The sequence below is a fragment of the Ostrea edulis genome, chromosome 10, assembly GCF_947568905.1.
Source record: "Ostrea edulis chromosome 10, xbOstEdul1.1, whole genome shotgun sequence".
Lineage (NCBI taxonomy): Eukaryota > Metazoa > Mollusca > Bivalvia > Ostreida > Ostreidae > Ostrea > Ostrea edulis.
The window spans coordinates 29538298-29562576 of record NC_079173.1 but is presented as its reverse complement, the minus strand read 5'-3'; the positions used below and the strand labels follow the sequence as shown (position 1 = coordinate 29562576).

The window sequence follows — 24279 nt, the reverse complement described above, 5'->3', positions numbered from 1 at the left end:
TTAATGCGGTTTATTTTCTACGAAGCAAGAGTTAGCGAGATAGCAACAATGCGGGAGTGATTTGATTTTTGTCGTGAAATGTAAAGCTCAGGACATAGATCTTTCAGACCAAGTGTAATTTGGAGTTGACGTGTGGTTATACCTCGGTAAGACTCCATTTAAAGACCCGGAGACCTACTATAGCAGAGACGTTGCATGTGTTTCTGATTATTGTAACTTCAAATCCGACATAAAATCAATTTGGTTGTGAGACGGAAAGCGCTAGCATCTTTTTCAGTGTAAAAGTGGGGTTTTCGGGAAAGCGCTGCACGTGTACATAGAAGGACATCGCACGGAAACTAACATGCATTTAGCTATATAGATATAATCGAATGAGTTAATACCTCATCTTTAGAGTGTTTCAGAATTTTTGAAATGATGGTTACCGAATGTATTACAGTTTCAATATCTACATGACTAGGCAATTGATCTAACCTTTGACGACAGGATGAGACGGGCGTGTGTACACACGTTTGGAACACGCACGTGTAGAGTCTGAGCCGGTACAGCTTGTTAGGCGCACGACCACGGGGTACGCATGCTACAGTGTATAATTTATAAGTCGTTTAAAAAAAATAGAATTACGAAGCATGCATGCAGTTGGGTAATATAATAAGGAATCAATAAATGCGTTATATTTCTGCTGGGGTTATCAAACCCATGTCATAATAAAGGTAAGTCAATTACATATATTATGAAATGTCGTATGGGGGTCTAAATCATTCATTACCAAAACTAGGCCATCATTTATGTAACATCTGTCATTGTCGGCGATTCTTGCGATACCTGGGGAAAGGATGGAAGAAGCGAAACTCTCGAAAAATCCGGAGGTTTGCAAAGTACCCCATGAAGCTCTGGGGGTTTAGCATACATCTATAAATTCGTGTTTTATTGTTGTGTTTGGCGTGTCTGTTTTCGCCAGTTTAAATTATATTTGCAGTCATTTTTACGACGATTGCGTGGCACAGCTGTCGTGGCCCTCTACCTGTATAATCAACAAATTCAGGTTTCAATTTTCCTAACTATGTAAGGCCAAGTAAAATTAATTTGTAGATTATCATTCAAACTTCACAAAAAAATGGGGCGGGTGGGAGGATTTTATTTTTTATTTTTTCGCCATGGTATTCTTGACCTCGAAAATGCCTTCTCTCATTGAGAAAAGGCTTTATAAATCATAATTACATGTGTATTTGGGTTTCTAAAAGGCAAGGTGAAACAAAGTACGTTTACGATACCGGACCGGACATAAAAATATCCGGAAATCGTAATTTTGAAAAATAAAAAAAATCGGGGCGGGGCGATTTTCGAGGGGCGGGCGGGAATGATAATCTACTAATTAATTTTACTTGGCCTAACTACAGTTGGTCAATCGTATGCATGCCTTCCCACAAGAGTGCAAATCATTGCATATTTCTTCAGAAAATTAAAAAAAAAAAATCAGGTGCAAATTTTTATAATTTTTCAGAAAGACTAGTAACAGTTGATAGACATTTTTGACATTCAATGGGAATAAAAAAAAATAGAGAAGTACATTTATGAACAGGTCCTTCCATTTATATTTTTCTTTCCAATTCACGTTTTAAGATATATATGAAAATAATAGCCTTGATAGATATTAACACTGCATACGATGTAGGATTTACGAGTTTGTGCAAGACAAATAAAAGGCACAGCAGATGTTTCATTTCGTGATCTCTACAATTGATTTTCCCCCATTAAAGATTTAGTTCGTTTTAAATTAAAGTATACTTAATTATCTTTGGGATTAAAACCGCTGCCGCTCGTCGGCGCTACACTATTTCTAGGCAAATCATTATAAGGAACTAGATCAAACGGAATCTAATTTCCCTGCAATTTAAATGCGACCTCGTGATCATGCAGATAAAAATCGAAATAAAAGTTTCACTTGTAAAGTGAATGCATGCTTGCTCAGGTAAGATGATTCGGATAAAGACTATCTTTCTTCTATAGAGGTATGAACCCTGAGCAAGCATGCGCTCATACCGAATGTTGAAATTTACAAAAACATTGCAACTTTTTGCACTCAAAGCCCGGAATGATTCAGAATGAGTCCTCTTAATTTCTTCACCTCTCTCCCTCCCCGCCCCCCCTCTCTCTCTCTTAGGACGATGAAACCTGTTAAAAGAGGACGTCCTCACAATGTTTAGAAAAGAAAACACGGATATCTTATTGTAAAGGCAAAAATTGTACTGTGTTAGGTATAGCTATACGGACACCTATAAAAGTTTATCTAATACTCTCTTTCGAATTGTGAAAAAATGGTTTTGAGAGAGAGTATTAGTGAGAATATGTCCCCGCACCACTTGTCCTCACTAATCTAATATTTTGTATCTACATTTTTCACATGCTGTGGATCACGTTTATGGGGACGTGACTGGGGATATAATTTTGTCCTCACAACTTCTGTCAAATGGTTAAAAATTGTCCTCACTTTACACATTTTATCATATCTCTCTCTCTCTCTCTCTCTCTCTCTCTCTATATATATATATATATATAATTATAATATTTCAACATAAATAGGGAGCATACACCAGATTGTCAAGTCCCTATTTATTCCTATATTTTCCTATAAACTTGAAGGTTCCTATATTTTCCGTAAAAGTCATTAAAATCCCAATTACGCACTGGTTTGACAATCTTGCTAGGCGGTGGGTGCCGTACGTCGCTGGTTCGTCCCCGGGCTGGGGCGAAAATTTTCAGTACCTAGTTGTGATTATTTAGTGCTTTATATATATAGATAGATAGATATAAATGCCAGTCCTATTTTCAAAAATGATAACCCAACCTCCCCCAAAAAAATCCAGGAGCTGATGCAGGGTTGATATTTAATTAGATTGTTATGAAGAGAATAACTAGTATGATGATTGTATAAGAACTGTCTGTTGGATGGAAAACTGTCCACATCTGAAAGGATTTTGTCTTTGTTTATGTTTAATATTATTTCTTTTCCAGTAAGATACTATGCTTGCTAGATTTTTATACAGAAACAATAAACTGTTATACAAATTCTTTAATAGAAACCTTATTTATTCGTATACATCTGCTGTAAAAATCCCTATATTTGCCCTATAAACTGCAAAAAAAAAAAAAAAAAAAAAAAAAAAAAAAAAATCCTATAATCCTATATTTTTCAGACCAAAAGTGGCTTGACACCCTGATACACTAGTAATGGCTCATCATTTGAGGCATGGGGTGTGTATGCCTCAACATTTCAAGGATTTTGATGGATTATGATATGATTGAAACAGAAAACTAGTCTATATAAGGTTAACTTGTAAAAGTTTGACACGTTTTATTGATAGGGCATTGTGAATGAATGTTTATTTCTGTTTATTATTCTCTCTCTCTCTCTCTCTCTCTCTCTCTCTCTCTCTCTCTCTCAGGGTTCCTAAGCCCGACCTGACGTTAAACGTACAAATTATTTTGAATGGTCTTACCAGCTATCACGCTATATATAGCTACTAATTAGTGTCTTCAGATGTGTCTCAGAAAATTGATGCTGTCTGGGAGGGGGTATATTGTTTAGCGTCCCGCTCGAGAATATTAAACTCATGGAGACGTCACCTTTGCCGGTGAAGGGCTGCAAAATTAGGCCTATGCTTGGCGCTTACGGCCTTTGAGCAGGGAAGGAAATTTATCGTGCCACACCTGTTGTGACACGGGGCCTCGGTTTTAGCGGTCTTTTCCGAAGGACCGCCCCATTTAGTCGCCTCTTACGACAAGCAAGGGATACTGAGGACCTATTCGAACCACGTTGAATAAGCCAATTTTGGGTCCTAACTCTGTGATACCATAAATATATGTATGGTATCACAGAGTTCAGGCCCTAAAACGGACTTAGCCCCTGTGATTCTAACCCGGATCCCCACAGGACTGGGGGGGGGGGGGGTGTTAAACTTTCGACATGGACATTGTAACATTACTCTCATAGCTAGTAAGTAGGTGTACTGTACATGGTTTTGATTTAATTCTATGAAGCATTTTGATTAGATATAAAAAATGTATAACCTTGATGAAAATGACTTTGAAAATAATGAAATATTGTCATGCAGTCTTTAGAGGTTATTGATCTGTGCTAGGCAGACAAACGGACAAAGAACAAGTTCACATTAAGCAGTCTCAAAAAAGGGGCGCAAAAGCGTACCTTTTGGAGAATTTCCCACGATTTTTTCAGCGAAATTCAAATAAAATCCACATGAATAATTGAAAAACTTGTTTCTAGATCAAGGCGGCCTTCCCTTTACACCGATTCATTTTAGTGGAAGAAGCCGGTGACTGGCGGTTTTAGCGCTTTTCTGTATTGCGCCTTGGTTTAGTGATGCGAATGTTCATGAAGCCCTATAAGCCCGTGATTTAATGCTCCCGACAGAGAGATCCCACGGAGTCCAATATTTTCTCTTCTTTCCTGATGTTCTTACTCGATGTTGAATTGTGAAATGGATTGCATAGCACTCGACAGAAATCAATACTACCAATCCATTAACAGGCATTCCTAGGGGATCTAGGGAATTTAGTGCCTCATTGGCGGATCCATAATAACGTTTTTCCCATGGGAATTTAATCCGATTGTCACAGATTAACTGATGGGGTGTGAAAAATGTATATGTGTCAGGCGACTGCGGAGGCTTATTCCTACCACATTTCTTTTGGTGGGATCATTTTATAGCGAAAGAATGTATTGCGATTTTAAATAACTACATGTATGTGAATAGTTTATGCGTTTAATTGCAAACACAATTACTGCGTTGAATTGCGAAAGATAGTTTTGAAAATATTTTCTCCGATATACACTCCGATCCCCTAGTGTGACTCATTCAACCTCCCCATGCGCCTTTCATTATGAATAAGATACAGCGGTTTTGTCAAATATTTTGACACCCCCTCCTTCCCCTTCCCTTCCCTAGGAAGCCGTGTATGACAATGTTACAATGATTTTTACAAGAAGTTGCGACTATTGAAATGATGACGACGGACGACTGATGGGCAGCAACAGAAAGTTACAAGTGCTTCAGGTGACCTGAAACGATAGCCTTAGCACACCCCGTAGTAATATATTAATTTGGTGTGGAGAAAAGTCCACTCCACCACGCCTGTAGTAAGTCATCAAATTATACCCCCCCCCCCTTCTGGGGGCGATGCTGCTCTATAACATGAGTTCTCCGGGGGTTGTATTGCTCTAATTAGAGTACATTTTCCCCGGGGGATATTTAATTCTAGAGCGGGATCGTGCGGGGAAAGGATATTCGGGGAGTTCCCCGGGGGTTGTACCGCTCTAGGTTTTCCTCCAGGGGGAGAGCTCACTCTAGAGAGGACTCATCCGTGGAGCATGTTCTTGATTTAGTGCTGGCCTTCGGGGGTGGGTGGTCACTCTACACATCGGCTTGACTGCCATGCAGCTGTGTCAGTTCCGATATTGTAGTTGAATTGATGAAATACATGCTTCATTAAATATACATGTACAGTCTTTTGTATATATTTCAGGGCAGTAGTATGAATTAGCAGTGACAGATAGCACCATGGATGCTGTAGGCGTTTTCCTTTTCTTGTGCAGTGCACTGATCTTTTACGGACAGACTATCCTAAGTAAGTCGGCTGTTACATGTAATTAACGCCCTTTCCAATCTGATTAAGATAAGATCTTTGATCCGCTCCATTATTGTTATGTCACTACACATAACGTTGCGGATCAAAGATCTGATTTTAATCAGAACGACGTCCTTTCACGATTACTCCACACTGCACTAAAGTTGTATGATGTTTTTAATATTAGTTTCCCCAGCTGTTAACTTACATCACCTATAAGCTGAAGTGAGCTTTTCTGAACACCTTTTTGTCCGGCATCCGTCTGGCGTGCAGTCTGTAAACATTAAAAACAATCTTAAGCATTTTCGACTTCTTCTCCAGAACCACCAGGCTAATTCTAAGTAAACTTTCCTATCTCCACCTCTGTAGCAATCATCTTAAAGGACTGTAATACGGAATGACAATCACTAGTAAGTGTAGTAGCTATTTCTGTCCTTTACGAATTATTTTTATCATTAGAATTGACCTAAACGTGTGATGTTTTCTACTTAGAAAGTCAGTAAAGACACCATCCCCATCCCGTATCCAGATTTGCAATGATCCTTGATTTGGGTGCAAGTTTGTTTTCCCATCAAAATATATTCACTTAAGTTAGTGGGTTATATTCCGCAACAATGCCGATACAGTCAAACCTTGCTATGTTGAACTCCATAGAGTCTTGAAAAAAACACCTCTCTGATATATCCTAGGGATTGAAATATTGAGGTTAAAATACATAAAGAAAATGTAGTTTAGACTTCCAACTTCCAGCTCACTTCGACATATCCATGGTATTCGAGATACATATATCAATGTTCGAGATATCAAAGTTCAACTGTTTTTGGATTTTTTGGTACTGTAAACAGGGAAATATTCGCCCCGTTTTATTTTTGTCCCTTTCGCCCTTGTTTTCAGTGGGTGAATTTAAGACTGGACGAAACTGTTCTTTTCATTATATCTCTTTTAACACAACTGTTTGTGGGTCAATTTAAAACAGAGCGGAACCGTCAGCAAGTGTAGAAAAACGAAAATAAAACAGGGCGAAAATAACCCTGTATATAGTATACCTTTATAATGGTGGTGTGATATGTCTGTTTTGTAGGTCTGCCCCAGTGTAAATGGGCAAACGACGAGTGTTCTGTGAACTCTGACTGCTGCAGTGAACATTGCGTATTAAAGAACCCCGGCACACACCATCGCTGCAAGCAGAGTTTTATCGGGCAGTACTGCCTGTACAGGTATCACTGTGAGGACCGACTGATGTGCGGATCCAACAAAAAGTGCTGTGCTTCCTACTGGGACCCTTGCTCTAACAACACACACTGTTGTGACCCGGAACATAAATGTTTACGAGTGGATGGATTCATCTACAAAGCCTGCCTTTATCGCTCTCCCAACGGCGCCCAGGCCTCGAGTCCATCTTCCTTGTGGAGTAAAATGGTTCTGTGTTGCTTTTTCTTCCTCAGATTTATTCATGCGAGATAAAAACAAACTTAACTGCACAACGTCATGCTTTTTCTATGCAAAATCGTGACAACCAGTTTGGACAAAGCTGTCGATCTTCACATCTCGATATCGTGACAACCGGCTTGTACAAAGCTGTGTATCACGTGATCTCTGGTTAATACACCATTGAGTAGTTTGGACAGAAATAATATATCACGACCAGTTAGGACGAAGCTGCCGATCCTCTGGTTAATATTCATGTATAGCAACGACTAATATATCGCGACATCCGCGCAGTTTTGACAAAGGCGTAGGCCTTCTGATATCTGTTTCATTTACATGTATTGTGATAACCAGTTTGGTCTATTTATCGAAACTGTAACTAACCGATACTTTTGGGCTTGGTTCACTCGAATATATTTTATATGTCTCGTTGTGAAGTTTTCTTCAATATATGTATTTATCATTTTTTTTCAATTAATAGAATATACCAATGTATCATGTCGCATATATATTCACGTTGGAATATTCATTAAATTGTCTTTAAAATTTAGAATAGTATTTAACGATATAAATGTTTTTTTCTAAAAGGAATTTGAAGTCAACAAACGACGTCAATTTATTCATTTCCACCTTGGTTTTCCTATGAAAAAGAAAATTCCATTAATTGCGTTGTAGGGCAATGACACAATAACCATGCTGACGTCACAACGTCAATCTAACCAATCAAATAAGCCTACGCACGCATGACAACGATACATCTTTCAGTCGTATTATGGTGACATATTTCTGGCATTACTAGTCAGATGATTGGCTGTTTGTTTTACGTCCCCTTGAGAATTTTTTTAGTCATATTGAGACGTCACCAGTTATAGACGAAGTGCCACAAATTTAGACCTATGCTTAGCGCTTACGCATCGTAGCAGTGGGGTTTCTGTAACGTGCCAACGCCTGCCGCGACACGGAACCTCCGTTTTTAATTAAGGCAATATCTGAAAGACCCGTGTTCCTCACTTCTAAATGCCGAGCCTCTGGCGAAGGATCAATCACTGCCTATGTTTTTGTCTTAGTTTGACGCGGCTGTGCCACGAGGGCGACTGGAACTTATGACATCCCGGTTACGAAGCGAACGCTCTACCACTGAGCTACCACAATCGGTCATTACTACTCAGATAATTAATGACCTGGCAAGTCCACAAAATGATCTGACGTCACAGGTTCACATAATGATCTGACAAGTCCACATAATGATCTGACGTCACAGGTTCACATAATGATCTGACAAGTTCACATAATGATCTGACGTCACAGGTTCACATAATGATCAGACAAGTCCACATAATGATTTAATGATCTGACAGGTTCATATAATGTTATGGCAGAAATATAGCATCATGCAATCGAGAAGCGTAATTCTATCTTAGATTCTTACAGTCCTGAGGTACATCAATGAACACGCGAAGATAATGTACAGTGATCAATGAACACGTGAAGATAATGTACAGTGATTAATGAACACGTGAAGATAATGTACAGTGATTAATGAACAAGTGAAGATAACGAACAGTGATTAATGAACACGTGATGATAATGTACAGTGATCATAAATTCTATAAAAATACAAAATTAGGAGAGGGGGAAACACGGAGCCCTGGATATACCATATAATATATGTGGGATCAGATGCGTAGTAGGAGTAGCATTCCCCCGTTGACCAGTCACATGATCCACCGTGAGCCTGATTAGATAAGTCGTACATTAAATTATATTGTAATTAACACTGAACAAATCAAATTAAAACAAATCAACAAAAAAAAAGGTACTCGGAATGAATGACTGTTTAGACGATTTAGTTACGTGAAATAATCTGAAACAAAGCAATAAAGGTACGACTCGAAAATTCAAGGTCAAAACTCAAGGAAAAAAGGAAGTTGGAGGAGTCGTAGGTTTATTTAACACTGGGCAGATTAAATTAAGGCGAGTCAATCAATAAAAACGAGTCGAGCAATAAAAATGAAGAGAGAACGGGAAGTCACTCCGGAATTCACCGGTGTGCCTCATTTGGGATCGGGTTATGCCAAGTGAAAGTTCGCACAGTTTTGTACATACCACACTCCTTGTTGTAGGTACACATGTACACTGTATTATATATAGAGAGATACGATAAAGACGTTTTGCTACGAGAAGGGAGAACCCCTGTGCGTTCTTTCTATTCTCTACCCATAGGTGTCGCTGATCGCCAACACCTCTGTCAATGCAGAAATTACAAGATTCTTGTCTAAAACGCATTGTAAGCTTTTATACAAACATTTAAATTAGATTAATCAATTTATGGTGCAGAATTTGAAGATAAAATTCTTTTACCGCCTGAAAACAAATTCCTAAAAAATTTAAACCACATTTCCACGATTTTAGGTGTTATCTTAGCCACAGGTGATTCTATCGCTTGAGTTCGAAATTGCTCTAAAACTGTACTCTTTGGTAGTAAATTGGAACCCAAACGATACAATTGCCTGTGATCTTAGCTACACCGTCAGTCTAATTTTTATATTCTTTTCCGTTACGTGTTTTCTTTTCTCTAAAAACATGCAGTGTCGGAGGAGGGGGAAGATGGGGTGGGTGGGGTGTTAAATTAATTAATTAGTTGAATAATCAAATTGAAACTGCTTCTGATCTAGCAGGTGCAGGAATGTTCATGTTATCAGATCTATAAGATATTATCAATATGTCCAAGCTGTGGCAGAGACGGACAAAGTATATATTAAATATCGATTCATTGGCATCGTATCATATTATACTTATCTAGTATGTCATTCAAAACACAATTGGACATTTTATAAGTGCGCTTTAGCGCACGCAATGAAATTATAATTTTATGAGTAAACTGAAGTAAGGTATAATGATGATGTATTCTTCCGCGTTTCCTCTATTCACAAACCTTTTAAAGATATCGGGCTCGGGATTTAAGATTTTAAAAATCCTGAGTCTTCCTTCTGACGTTTGGCTAGTCAGGTTCCCGAGACCCCTCTGCATTTATTATAGGGGTCAGGCAGCAGCTGACGCCATCTTGAAAACTGTCTGCTGCAATGGTAGGTCGAACCGAGAATTTCTCGGGCACACAGGAAATATTAATTTTTGAACACCATAACATTTTACAAGCCTTTTCTTTCACTGAAATCGATTCACGAGGGTGTATTTGCTCCATATATGAATAATTATACACGTACAATTGCTTATTGATTTGTTTAACCGACATTATTTAATGTAAACAAACATTCAACACTAACCCCTCTATTGAATTTGACACCGATAACTTCAGTTCTAGGGGTGAACTAATTCAAAACGATATATAAATGGAAAGCCTCATCATTTTACTCTCGATTGATACCAAAAACGTTTATTGTTCACGCATATAATAGTGGAAATCGACCCTCCATAGTCCGAATTTACTCGTCGTCTACGTAGGCCTAATTTTAGACGCTTTTAACAGTGTTTAACCCTCATCCTGTTCAAAGAAATAGGGAAAAACCCAATTCAGAGTGCTTTAAGGTATAATTGGGCTCCTTTTGACTTCGATTTGGTCAAAGCTTACCTCATTCAAATAAGCTTCTGGGCCAAAAAATAATATTTAAAATTTTAATAGCTACATTTAACTCTAATCCAGAAGTCATTGTTATGCCTTATAATTATCAATTCTGCTGCTGCGGTGAAAGTTTATTGTAAATATAGATATATATATATATATATAAAGCACTAAATAATCACAACTAGGTACTGAAAATTGTTGCCCCAGCCCGGGGTCCAACCAGCGACCTGCGGCACCCACCGCCTAGCAAGACTGTCAAACCAGTGCGCAAGTCCACTCGGCCACAACGACTTCCCTGATATATATATAGGTGTTATAATTGTTTGTTTGTGCTTTATATTAAATATTCTATACAATTGCATCGAGAGATCCACTCTCCTTATAAAATATCTTAAACACTGAATGACACAGCGACTGTGTGAGATTGCATCAGTATATATATATAGTTATACACTGTCACAGATGGTACAATTTTAAATACTTGTAACCTTCAACTGCATTATAAATATGAATAAACACCATAATTTTCAGGATTCATTGGATCATATCTTGAAAGAAAAGTTGGCTTTAGTGAACCACAATAAGAGATTTGGAACGAGCGTCAGCTACTTAAGGTCGAAACAAATTGAATGCCTTCGTGCATTAACAAAATCTGATGTAATGACAGTTCTTCCAACTGGTTATGGTAAGTCTCTTATATTTGAGCTTTTACCTTTTTACATGCAGTGTGTCTGTAAGCAGAACATTGTTGTAATAGTGTTAATGCCCCTGAATGTCATTATTCAACAAGAAGTAGAAAGACTTGGCAACCATGCTTTGCATGTTACAGTGGATTGCATAATGAATGCAAATAAAACATACAAATATTTCATTGGACATCCTGAAGACATTCTCATCCGTGTGTCAGATCTGGCTAAAGTATCAAAACTGTTTGATAAAACATTTATTGTGACAGATGAAGCACACTGTGTTATAGAATGGGGGGATGATTTCAGGCCTGATTACAAGTTTATTGCTGACCTTCATGTCCATTTGCCATCCTGCACATTCCTTGCATGTACAGCCACTGCAAGCAAAGAGGCCCAAAAGGAGATTACTACCCGTTTAGGAATGAGAAATCCGGTATTTATTAGAAACATACCCATTATTAACAACAATGTGTGTTTACTTTTAAACAAACGAATTCCATCTACTGGAGGACACAATTCAGCAAAAGATGCTTACAATTATGTGTACAAGCCTTTACTGCTTGAACTATTTGCATTGGGATGGAATTTTCCTCTAACAATTGTGTACTGTAAGCTACAATGGTGTGCGTATGGTGTGGAGCTGTCAAAGAGACTTCTTGGGCCATCTTTCACTCTACCTGGTGACAAAGCACAAGAGCATTTTTGTGTTGTACAATACCATTCACAACAACCCAGAGAGGTAAAACTCAATATTTTTAACAATGGGTAGAAATTAAACACTTATCATACTGGCAGTCTGTTAATAATTCCCTGCTATATGGCAGGTGCCTTACAGTAAACATTCTGTCTGTTTGCCAGTACTTTCTATGGCACATAATGACTTTAAATTTTCCATGGGACGTTTTACATGATACTCCATTCGTGAAAAAATACAATCTCCACCAGAAAATCGGGAAAAAAATGTAATGTGAGCAATAGTGTCTAGATATTAAAATCATGAATAATAAAATATTATAGTACATACTGAGATACACAGTATATAGTTAAAAGTTTATGGCAGTGGTCACAGAAATACTATCGATTAGTGAAATGAAATGATTTAACATTTCATTTTCCAGATTTATCATAGCCTTTTCAGAATGTTTATTGAACATGAATCATTCTCAAGATGGTTATGCAATTGACAGACTTTATGAACTTGAACATTAGTTTGCCATTGTAAATAGCTGTTTTGGATGATTTAACTCACAACATGATCATTTACTGCTGGACAGTTGGATGCTGGATCATCTAGAGATCTTGTGAGTATATCTATCACTCTACATATATGTATCATTTTGTACATGTATTCAACTTTGAACTTATCTTCACAACAGGTAAATGAACGAATCATCCAGATGATGAGTGCAGAGAAGTCACCAATCAAACTTGTATTTGCCACTGTGGCTCTAGGGATGGGTAGTGATTTGAGATTTGTGGAGAGGGTGTACCATGCTGGAGTTCCATCATCTCTTGAAGGTATATACTTTCATTTTATAAATTCATGTATTAAACATACATGAATAACTATGGTATGTTACGTAGTTATTACAAAATGCTTTGTTGCAACATTGTTTGTCTTGTTTTAGCATATACACAGGAAATAGGACGAGCTGGCCGAAGTGGAGGACAATGTGAGGCAAAGATGTTTTTTAACAATACTGACATTGCCCAGAGACATGTACCACAGTCCTTGAAAGACTTTTGCCAGCAGGAAATGTGCAGGAGAGAGCTTATTTCAGAATATTTTAATTCCCCAATAACCCATGCTCAGCTCTGTTGTGATGTATGTTTGAACATCTCAAAGTCTGTAAAGTACTTCTTGCCAAAACTTGAAGATAGAAAAATTGTGTATGATTTCCTTCGAGCATACAGAGAATCTGATTCTTCTGATATCAGTAGATTGGTTCTTAGTGATCAGCACATTATGTTTATAAGTGAGACTTATGAATTTGTAGAAAGTGTGGAATCTTTATCGCAAATGTACAGAATTCCAATTGTCATTGCTGAGGCATTGTTTAGCATTACAAATTTGACCAAAATATGATTTATAACACTGCATTCACTTACATGCATACACATGTAAATTGTTGCTTTTGACTACTTATACCTCAGAACTGTTTCACTTGATGTGCTTCATCCTATGATGATATCTGACATTGATAACTGTATTCTTTTCTATCAATTATGAATATTCCTGCTTTGATTGGCTGATTGGAAACACGTGTGCTATACTTGTACGTGATGCTTCGTGTTTGACATGCAATACATTTGAAATATATATATAGTATTGTAGTCCTACCTTATTTTCCTGCTTCAAATGTCAGAGCATTTTGATGATGTTTGATCCAAGCTTCATACTGATCTGGGTGAAGCATATCAGCTGGAGCTATTATATTGTTGAATTTATCAAGTTCTCGTCCCAAGACACACTGAAATGGTCTAACTGCCCTTAAATCAGAAAGAATCTTCAGCTCTTCAGGTTGTGCATCCTTAAGTTTATGTTTTTTACTTCTAATTATGACGTTGCTTGTTTCATCAAAATTATTGCATATTTGCATAAGTCCAGATAAACACTTTGACTTCTTCACCATGAATCCTTGAATATTGAATGGACCAGAATGTTTGTAAAGTTTTTTCAATCTTCGAATTATGTGCTCCATTTGGAGGTCTGCCGGGATATGCCCATCAATTTTACCTGTGGTATTCACAAAGAGTCCATAAAAGCTTTGATGTGCTTCTTGAAGACTGTATGTTGCTTGTTGATGACACAAAAATCTCAGCATTTCCAAGGCATACTTGCTTTTTGTATTCAAAGCTTTCAAAACCCTCATCATAAACTTAAAAGTTGTGATCATTCTTTGTCTGTCTGGCACTTTACAAATATCTAGGAACTGAATGAACAGAAGGCCAAGTTGAAGTACAGTATGTGCATAATGTTTAAGTCTATCATGGGATGTTTTTACTTCACTGGTTCTTGCAACACGTGTAACATTGATAGTAACAGTTTCTCCATCTGGAAGATTTACTTTTAGTGGGGTAACATTTGAAGCATCCCTATAGATTCTTTGATCACCAGAGGCATTGGTAGAAATGGCTAGCACATAATGATCAATAAATATATCCAATTTGTTTTGAAGCCACATCTTTTGCTCTTCATCATCCATCTCTTCAGGAGGTACATTCTTCGTTGGAATATCATTTGGCCCTTCCATCCCATAGAAATCACACAGCGCCTCAACAACGTAACTTTTTAAAAATGAAATGAAGAAATCTTTGTCATGGTCAAAGTGATTTTTTACATCTTCATGTACAGTTTTTCTAGCCAGTTTTATTTTTGCGGCATTTAGAGTCCCCTTTTCATATGAATCTGGCGAAAATAAGATTTTGAAAATTTGAGTGAGAAAGTTCATTCCTGCATGCCACATTTCAAATGAAATGGGATATAGGTGATCAAACCTCTGCTGGGGTGTAGCTCCTCCAGTGCGAAGGCCCTTGGCACCAGAAAACCTTTCACGGGTCAGTTGGTCCCCCCCAATATGAACATTGTGAAAATCTTGCTCAGCAGCTGTAAAAATTTGAGATAAGGTGGACTCGTAATTGTCTAAAATATCAACTACATCTGCATATTTTTGTTCGTTTAAGGGCAATGTTTGGAGGGGAACAACCAAGTTTTTCTGTTGCAGAGTGTCTGTGTAATCCCCCCTTATGACATTTTGTGCGTTTCCATGTAGGAATTGTAAATTGGGACAAAATTCTTTTGCAATGCGGCAGATGTGGACTCCATAATCATTTTTCAGGATTTTGTCATCCATGTCTGTAGGTTGGAAAGCTTCCATGGGGAGGTCTTTACTTTGGCCTTGTGGATGGTCATTAAGCTCTGAAAATGTATTGCTCTGCGTAATAATTGCAGATGCGAACCAGTTGAGCATGTTGGTATGATGGTTCAGACGCTCGTGTTTGACACCAACATGTATATTAATATTGTCCCCAATTAATCTTATTTTTCCACCTTCTCGGACACAATCAATAATCTCATCATGATTATGCTTTCCAACCTCATCCACTATCCGACCTGCTCCTGTATAGGATGTTGAAACTCCCATTATTTGTAGTCTGTCAAACACCTGTAAAATAATTTGGCAAGACTGTTCATTATTGAGAACATCTTTTTATGTGTAGATAAAATACATCTTTCCAAACATTTGGTTCTTTTTTAACACATGGCTAATAAGAAGTTCTAGGCCAAAAATATTTAACTTTTAAGCCCCCCTCCCCCTTGAGAAAGGGGGGATATGACATTGCACTGGTCTGTCACTTAGTAGACTATGTGTTGTCCATTTTATATCTTCTGAGCACAATGCTTGAGGGGCACTGATTACCTACAAAAAGCATATGACCTCTAGTGATTTAGAGGTCACAAGGTAAAAGGCAAGGGCTCAGTTAAAAAAAAAACTAGTTGATATTTAAGTGATTTTAACCACGCCAATCAATTGTCTGAAAATATGTACTTATATTAGGACTTTGGATCCATGTCAAAAATGAAACATTATTAACATTTAAGTATCATCAAATCAAAGTTCTGCATATGTGCTTAGTAGATAGTCCAAAAATATATCAAATGTAACATACCAGAGCCCATGTAAAATTCATATTTGTGTACCATGTTCACGAATTAAAACAGGAAATTTACAATTATATGTTGCAGATTCTTACTCCTCCTAGGCACCAGATCCCATCTCTGGTATGTCAAGGAGTCCGTGTTTGCCCAACTATCTATTTTGTATTCCTTGTGGGAGTTATAAGATTGGTCACTGTTCGTTATCTTCACCTTTCATGTCCCATGTCCGTAGAAGTTAAAACATTTTCAACAAGATGTGTTCTTAAAACTTCACTGCCCTCAAACAAGAGGTACTGTGAGCAATGCTCACTAAGAATACCCCCTGCTTACCCCAATCTCCCAAAGGGTGTTGGTAATAGGTATAAACTACCTCTTTTCTGAGTGTAAAAAACAAATGGCATGACAAACCGAACCATATTGCTACTTCGATGTCCAGTGCGCGTGACCTTTGACCTTTTGACCCCAAAATCAATAGGGAACATCTTCATCCCATAGGTAGTCCATATGTATGATATGGTGACTGTAGGTGGAAAGGATAACGCTTTAGAGCCCGGAAACCATATTGCTACTTCGATGTCCAGTGCGCTTGACCTTTGACCTTTTGACCCCAAAATCAATGGGGAACATCTTCATCCCATGGGTAGTCCATATGTATGATATGGTGACTGTAGGTGGAAAGGATAACGCTTTAGAGCCCGGAAACCATATTGCTACTTTGATGTCCAGTGCACTTGACCTTTGACCTTTTGACCCCAAAATCAATAGGGAACATCTATATCCCATGGGTAGTCCATATGTATGATATGGTGACTGTAGGTGGAAAGGATAACGCTTTAGAGCCCGGAAACCATATTGCTACTTCGATGTCCAGTGCGCTTGACCTTTGACCTTTTGACCCCAAAATCGATAGGGAACATCTTCATCCCATGGGTAGTCCATATGTATGATATGGTGACAGTAGGTGGAAAGGATAATGCTTTAGAGTCCGGAAACCATTGCGTCTACAGACGGACGGACGGACAGACAGACGGACAACCCGATTCCAGTATACCCCCCCCCCACAACTTGTTGCGGGGGGTATAATTATTAATACAAGGATGCAGAACAATAACAATAGGTCACCTGAGTAGTTGCAAATTTCTACCAGTCACATCCAAATTAATACATCACTGTTAGTACAGAGTGTACAAATATTGTAATCAAATGTTGCCCTTTTGAATAAATATCTTTCTCAAATGCTACTTATTTTTGCTCTGTAACATCAAGTATATACTCACCCACAATGATGTTTAACATATGTGCAAGAAAACTCCCAATGATAGATAAAAGGAATAAAATCTGAGGTATGCAACATCAAACATGTTGGAGATTGAAGGAATGTAACGTAATAAAAAGGTCATGCAAATGAAGTATGCAGTGTACATACAATACCCCTAGATGCATGACCCTTTTCTTAATTAAATCCAAATATAACTGCAACACTGAAAATATAAAACAAAACAAACAAGGTATGATTATAATCTGCTGATTATAAAGTCTCCCAAATAGAGTACTGGGCTTTCTCTGAGTACTATTGTTTTCCTCCCCATTAATAATTCCCTAATAATATTTGTCAAATATATATGGCAGTAAAGAAGATTTTCTAAGATTTAATGCATTTTCACTATGGGGCCATAGTGTGGGAATGGGGAAGATTTTCGAAAATTTCGTCCCTTTTCTTTTGTGGCATATTTTGACCCAGGGGAAGTATTGTCATAAATTTACAATTTATATTCCACTTATCCTAGAGATGTCTCAAACCAAAAATGGTAATGATTGGCCTTGTATTTTTCTAGTAGAAGTTAAAAATTTAAAATTGAGATAGAAGGACAAGAAGCAGAAGAATAATAAAAAATGAGCAAAAACAATAAGTCTGTAATAGACTTAATTACATTCTTGTTCAAGCACATACATATTTCAAGTACTAGTATAGTAGAACCTCCTTAAAGTGGTGCTCCAATCAGCGTTGCACAATATAATTCCCATGCTTATATGATCTAATGCCGTATATCAGGTATTTTTGGTGTTGGGAATGTGTAGTGGAATTTCCTTTAAAAAATTAGTTGGAAATCCTTGATTCACTATTTGTGCATTTTTGTCCAACAAGCATATCATTTATATACACTGTAGATAGAAATTTTGACGCTTCCATTAGCAAATTGAACTCATGCACCAAAATTACCCAATATACGGTAGCATAGCAATTAAAACATCATATTAAGAGTCTTCTACTATATTTGTATAATATGTATTTAAAATACAAATTTTCTTCGAAACTCTTTTAAACATGTTACCTTCTGATGAACATGTTCATCAATCAATGTTGAGGATACAACTTTCTGCAATCTGGACAATTCAGGGAATCTTGTTGACATCAAGATGCTGTATATTAGGCTAAGTTTAGGTACTAATCTTAGAAAGAAATCCTCATTGGAAAAGATTTTCCCAGTTGAAACTGCAACACTCAACAAATGGTCAAGCAAAAAAGGTTGGTAAGTTGACATTTCTGTGAAGACATCCGTGAAATTAAATTCTTTTAATTCGGAATACTTGCTGCCAAAAAGGTAGCTGTCCTTAGACCTTACACATCTTGATGAAGCTCCAATACTAGATGATGATAATACCGCAGCTTTCAAGTTAGTTGATACAGTTGGTTGCTGTAGAAGCACACTGACAAAATCCTCCACAGATGTGTTTGGTAATGTTAGTAAGTTAAGAAGATTGTTTCTTTCAGAGTCTGGAATGATATTGCCATCACTAGTAAGAGTTCTTTTCAAAGATGTCACTATTTGTTGAACCGATGCATTGTCACTTACAACATTTACATCATTAGCATCGACCAGAGGGATGTATTTTGTGAACACACTGTACAGGAAGTAAACAGAATGATATAAGAAATCATGTGTCAACATTAACATTTAAGCCTTAAAATAATTACTAAGTATAAAATTCTAATTTTACTAGGACTTATGGGATTTATTGTCATTTGTTATCTTCAACTATCTACTAATATATATCTGAATGACTGTAGTAATGTTTCTAAATTAAAGGGGTATGGACATAACTTGAGCTGAAAATTTTCAAATTTTATTTTTCCATTTTTAATGTTTAGAATACTTGACTATGATATTTCTAATTGTCAGCAATTTTCATTTGTTTTTTTTCATTAAAGAAAAAACCATAGTAACAGGTACCTCTTTTCATTATTCTGCACAGGTATTACTAAATCTGTCTGCAGTGACACAGTTTTGCAGCTCTGTTTGTCTCCTGGCACATCACAGGATGGAAATAGCTTCTTAACTTTGTAATATTGTGCCCTACACATAGCACCTACAATAATCAAACTTCATTTTGGTACACTGCTGACAATAGTTTAGGTTCTGAAAACACAATAATTACAAGAGGCCAATGGGCCACAAACTTGAATCTGCACTATGTCAGGAGGCTTTCATGTAAATTTCAGCTTTTCTAGCCCAGTGGTTCTTGAAAATAGGATTTTTAAATGACCCCACCCTATTTTTGCATTTTTGTGATTATCTCCCCTTCGAAGAGGGCATGACCCTTCATTTGAACAAACTTAAAAACCCTTCACCCAAGGATGCTTTTGGCCAAGTTTGGTTGAAATTGTCCCTGTGGTTCTGGAGAAGAAGATGAAAATGTAAAAAGTAGACAGAAGGACGGACAGACAACAGGCGATCAGAAAAGCTCACTTGAGCTTTCAGCTCAGGTGAGCTAAATAATCTTGGAGTGAAATGTAAGGTCTTGACATAAGAATCTATTTACAAAATATGAAAGCCCTTGTACTTTCAACATTATAATTATTCATAGTACATATAGAAGGATATCATTAACAATATTATATTACCTGTGCGACAAGAACTACAAAATGTGTTAAGTTTGGTTGCGCAATCTTCCCAAAAGGCACTTGAATTAGAATCAGGGATTCCACCTACGAGATCCACAAAATCATAGAGAAAATCTTTCTCTGCTGGTGTCCACCGTTTTCTTGAGGAACTTGGGTCCTAAAGAATTAATGTCAAAGATATCACTAAAATGTATGCAATTAAACTACTAGTAAATACATGGGTGAACATGTGCAGTATAAGGCCAATTCAATTTAATTAGTAGATTATCATTCATAATGAAAAAAAGGCATCATACAAAGTGTTAATCAAGTTAACATACAAAGAATCCTTGGTAGAAGATATAAAACCAGCATTCTGTGACTTCAATCATTCACCCATGTCAATAAAAAATATGTTTTGAGGGGCGGGCGGGAATGATAATCTATCAATTGATTTTAATTAGCCTAACAATGAAATATGTAACTAACAATGTTCTCTTGTTCCATTTGTTGGAATCGTTTTGAACTCTGAGTAGGAGTCTTTCCTGTAGGGGATGATTCAATTCTTCCTCTCTTGCGCTCACTTTTTGCATAGGAATGCATTATAAAACTGGGCCTGCGTCCATCCATATTCATCTGAAATAAAAACATAATAACATGGCAATGAATTGGGTGTACAAAAAAAGGATGTAACCAAAATTCATAATTTTGTATAATAAAAAAAATTACAGCACTCAAAATGGTTCATGCACAAGTAAAAATGTGCATTCCCTAATTTCATTGCAGTTTTTAAAGGAAAAGTATAGAAGATAACTTAAAGGCTGACAATAATAGTGATGGTGAAGTTGAGCAAATATTGTTTACTATAAAAATGTTCAGGAAATGGATTTAAAACAAAGTATTAGGAGAGGGAAAGCATTGTTGATACACAATGGTGATGGACTAGACTTGGTAATCAACCAAATTTAATGCCTTTGAAGCACAAACTAACTTATCCTGACATGAAGATTATAGAAACTTAAAAGCTAATAGACATTTTCTATATTCTTCCATCTATTGTATGGATTGTGCAAGATGTCAGTATGGTCAGTAGATACACATGTATTCAACCAATGGAAATGCATAGGTAACACAATATCTTGTCTTGTTTCGTTAATATAATGTGATACACAAGGTACATAAAGCTACAGACTACAATATTCATAGCAAAACAAAAAACATCTAGCATATCTCGCATATCATATCAGAAGTAATGGTTAAAGTCAATGCAAAACATCCCTACCCGGTGAAAAAATTAATAAGATTGTCAGTAGATTATAATCTGCTGCAGAGGGTAGCAAAAGACGATTGCTTTATGTAAAATATCCACTTCCAGGGACTTTTTAAGGGTCTGTAGGGGGTCCCATTCCCAAAATGTTAAAAATCAGGTATTTTCCCCAATTTTTGCTGTGAAATTCCCAAACGACGAAAACGAATCAAGCAGGGTAGTCTAATTGTTCATAAATCTTCTTCACAGGCCCACAGATTACAATTAAAAGCGTCTAAAATTAGGCCTACGTAGACGACGAGTAAATTCGGACTATGGAGGGTCGATTTCCACTATTATATGCGTGAACAATAAACGTTTTTGGTATCAATCGAGAGTAAAATGATGAGGCTTTCCATTTATATATCGTTTTGAATTAGTTCACCCCTAGAACTGAAGTTATCGGTGTCAAATTCAATAGAGGGGTTAGTGTTGAATGTTTGTTTACATTAAATAATGTCGGTTAAACAAATCAATAAGCAATTGTACGTGTATAATTATTCATATATGGAGCAAATACACCCTCGTGAATCGATTTCAGTGAAAGAAAAGGCTTGTAAAATGTTATGGTGTTCAAAAATTAATATTTCCTGTGTGCCCGAGAAATTCTCGGTTCGACCTACCATTGCAGCAGACAGTTTTCAAGATGGCGTCAGCTGCTGCCTGACCCCTATAATAAATGCAGAGGGGTCTCGGGAACCTGACTAACGTTTGGCGAAATGAACAGACGACTGACAACCAGGTTTTTGTTTTTGGTTTGGTTATATGTATTGGAAGCATGTATATGTATTTGGGTTGGGTTGGGTGGGAAGTACCTTACTTAAGTTTACTCATAAAAATTATAATTTCATTGCGTGCGCTAAAGCGCACTTATAAAATTTCCAATTTTATTTCGTAAACTGAAGTAAGGTATAATGATTTATTGTTTAAAGTCTCTAATATATATATATATATATATATATATATATATATATATATATATATATATACACAATTTCATGACACAGTTTTGATAAGTGTCCTTTTCTTCATTTATTGGTCTATTATAAAACTTCTGAAAGGTTTTGCATGATTTCCAGTTGCCTTTTGAAATGATTTGATCTATTGACAATCCAAATTTGTTTGCTTTTGATGTGCTTGCACCTCTGGTAGAATGAGGTTTGAAAATTGAGATATCTATTCCAGCCAGTTCCATGAGACATTTTAACCAATTAGCAATTGTGCAGGATTTAACTGCTCTGTGAGGTTTGATGTAGTTTACAAAGAGCTGTGTCTCCTCTCTTCTAAGGACTTTAGTTTTTTCTAGGTAAATTATTTTACATGAGATAATGTCCAATTTTTCATTCCCTTCAAATTTGTCAAATTCAATGCTTATTGCATTCTGTCCAACTTGTCTTGATTTAGTCAATTTTGACCAAGTGAAGACAATCTTATCACTGTATAAGCTCATGTTTCCAATATCCAGTTTATGGATTTCCGATGATCTACTTGCAGATGCAAGTGCCATAAGCATGCATAATTTCATTGTAATCTCTTTAAGAGAAAGATCTTGATCACTTTCCATACTGATGATGTATGATAGAACTTTGTTTACATCCCACATTTGTGTATATCGAGGTGGGTGTTTGTTATATATCCCTGTCATTAATTGACATATCAACTCATGCTTTCCAACTTTTTTACCCTCTACCCTTGCATGGAAGACAGAAATGGCTGACCTATAGTTATTAATGGTTCTATATCCATATCCTCTAGCATAAAGCTCTGCTAAGAAATCGGCTATATTTTCCACAGTGGTGCGAAATGGATCAATTTGCCGTGTGTGACACCAGCTATTCCACTGTCTCTAGCAGCTGTTGTAAGCTGTCTGAGTTCCTTTCCGCCATCCTGCTGCCAAAAGTTCGGAAGTTTGTTTAGAAACTCCTGCTTCTTCCTTGATTCTCCTGAAACTTTCCATGCCACTAATTTCAGCGTGTGGGTTCTCATTAGTGGATGCATCTGACCCTCTGGTGATAGTAGCATATCTTGAATGGGAGGTAACAGTACTGGATTATCTATTGACAGTGCCAAAAGCATTGGATAATATGGGTGGGTTTACCATGTTGGAGTTATTATTATTTCTGCTTTTTCCTTCAGCACTTTTGCTAGGCATATTGTTATCAGACAGAATGGGGGGAATGCATACCCTTTTATTTTTTGCCATGGTATTTGATATGCATCTGTTCCCTTTGCTTGTGGGTCTGGGCGCCAGATCATGTACTGTTGTAGCTGAGCATTCAGGCGATCTGCAAACAAGTCCATTTCTAATGGGCCCCATATCTGTTTGAAAATCCCCTGATTCAGCATCCAGTTGCTGGAGTCTTTCATGTGTCGACTTTCTGAGTCTGCCTGAATGTTCTGTCTCCCGGGGAGATATTCTGCAGTAAGCATGATCTGCTTGGATAGGCATAATGACCATATCTCTTTCGTTATTTTTAGTAACAAACCTGAATGGGTGCCCCCCATCTTGTTTAGATGGGCCACTGTTGTTTTGTTGTCTGACTTTATGTAAACATGAATATTTTTGCTTTCCTTCGTCATAGATTGAACTGCAAATTGAACTGCCTTCATTTCCAGTGCATTGATGTGCAGTTCTTTCTCTAATGGAGTCCATGGTCCTCCCATTTTTACTGATAGAATGGGACAGAACTGCCCCCACCCCGTTTTTGAGGCATCTGTCTCTATTATTAGATCCGGGTTCACTGACATTCGAATTTGTTTCCCATTCCATTGATCCAGCTGCTGGATCCACCAAGTTATCTCCTCTTTGCACGTTTTGGGAAGAACAATCATTTTCTGATAATTCTCTTGTGATTTCAGAAGACACGGTCTGGAACATTTGTAACTCTCTTGCGTACAGAGAAACCGGGATAACTGCCTCTATTGTGGCATTTAATGTACCGATTAACCTTGCTAATTCTTGAATTGATACAGTTTCCTTGCCTAGTAGATTTGAACATTTTTGCTTTATACCAGCCATTTTTGTTTCTGAAAGAGTTATCTCCATTTTTAATGAGTCTGTTGTAAGACCTAAGAATTCTAGTT

At 37.1% G+C, this 24279-nt stretch overlaps 1 protein-coding gene and 1 long non-coding RNA gene across 4 annotated transcripts; both read left to right on the top strand.

Moving 5' to 3' along the window:
• The first annotated feature begins 4 nt into the window (after window positions 1-4).
• On the top strand, window positions 5-7624 carry LOC125665720 (uncharacterized). 3 transcript variants are annotated; one of them, XR_007366329.2, is made up of 3 exons: window positions 5-146; window positions 5545-5646; window positions 6728-7624. It is a non-coding gene; the product is annotated as an uncharacterized LOC125665720 (long non-coding RNA). The 3 variants fall into 3 exon arrangements; XR_007366328.2 differs by lacking the exon at window positions 5-146 and adding an exon at window positions 158-571; XR_007366330.2 differs by lacking the exon at window positions 5-146 and adding an exon at window positions 158-713.
• Window positions 7625-12699: 5075 nt separating this feature from the next.
• On the top strand, window positions 12700-13432 carry LOC125666221 (ATP-dependent DNA helicase RecQ-like). Its single transcript, XM_048899329.2, has 2 exons — window positions 12700-12864; window positions 12975-13432. Exons 1-2 carry the CDS (start codon window positions 12744-12746, stop codon window positions 13430-13432), a joined length of 579 nt encoding a protein of 192 aa, XP_048755286.2. The 5' UTR covers window positions 12700-12743.
• The last annotated feature ends 10847 nt before the right edge of the window (window positions 13433-24279 follow it).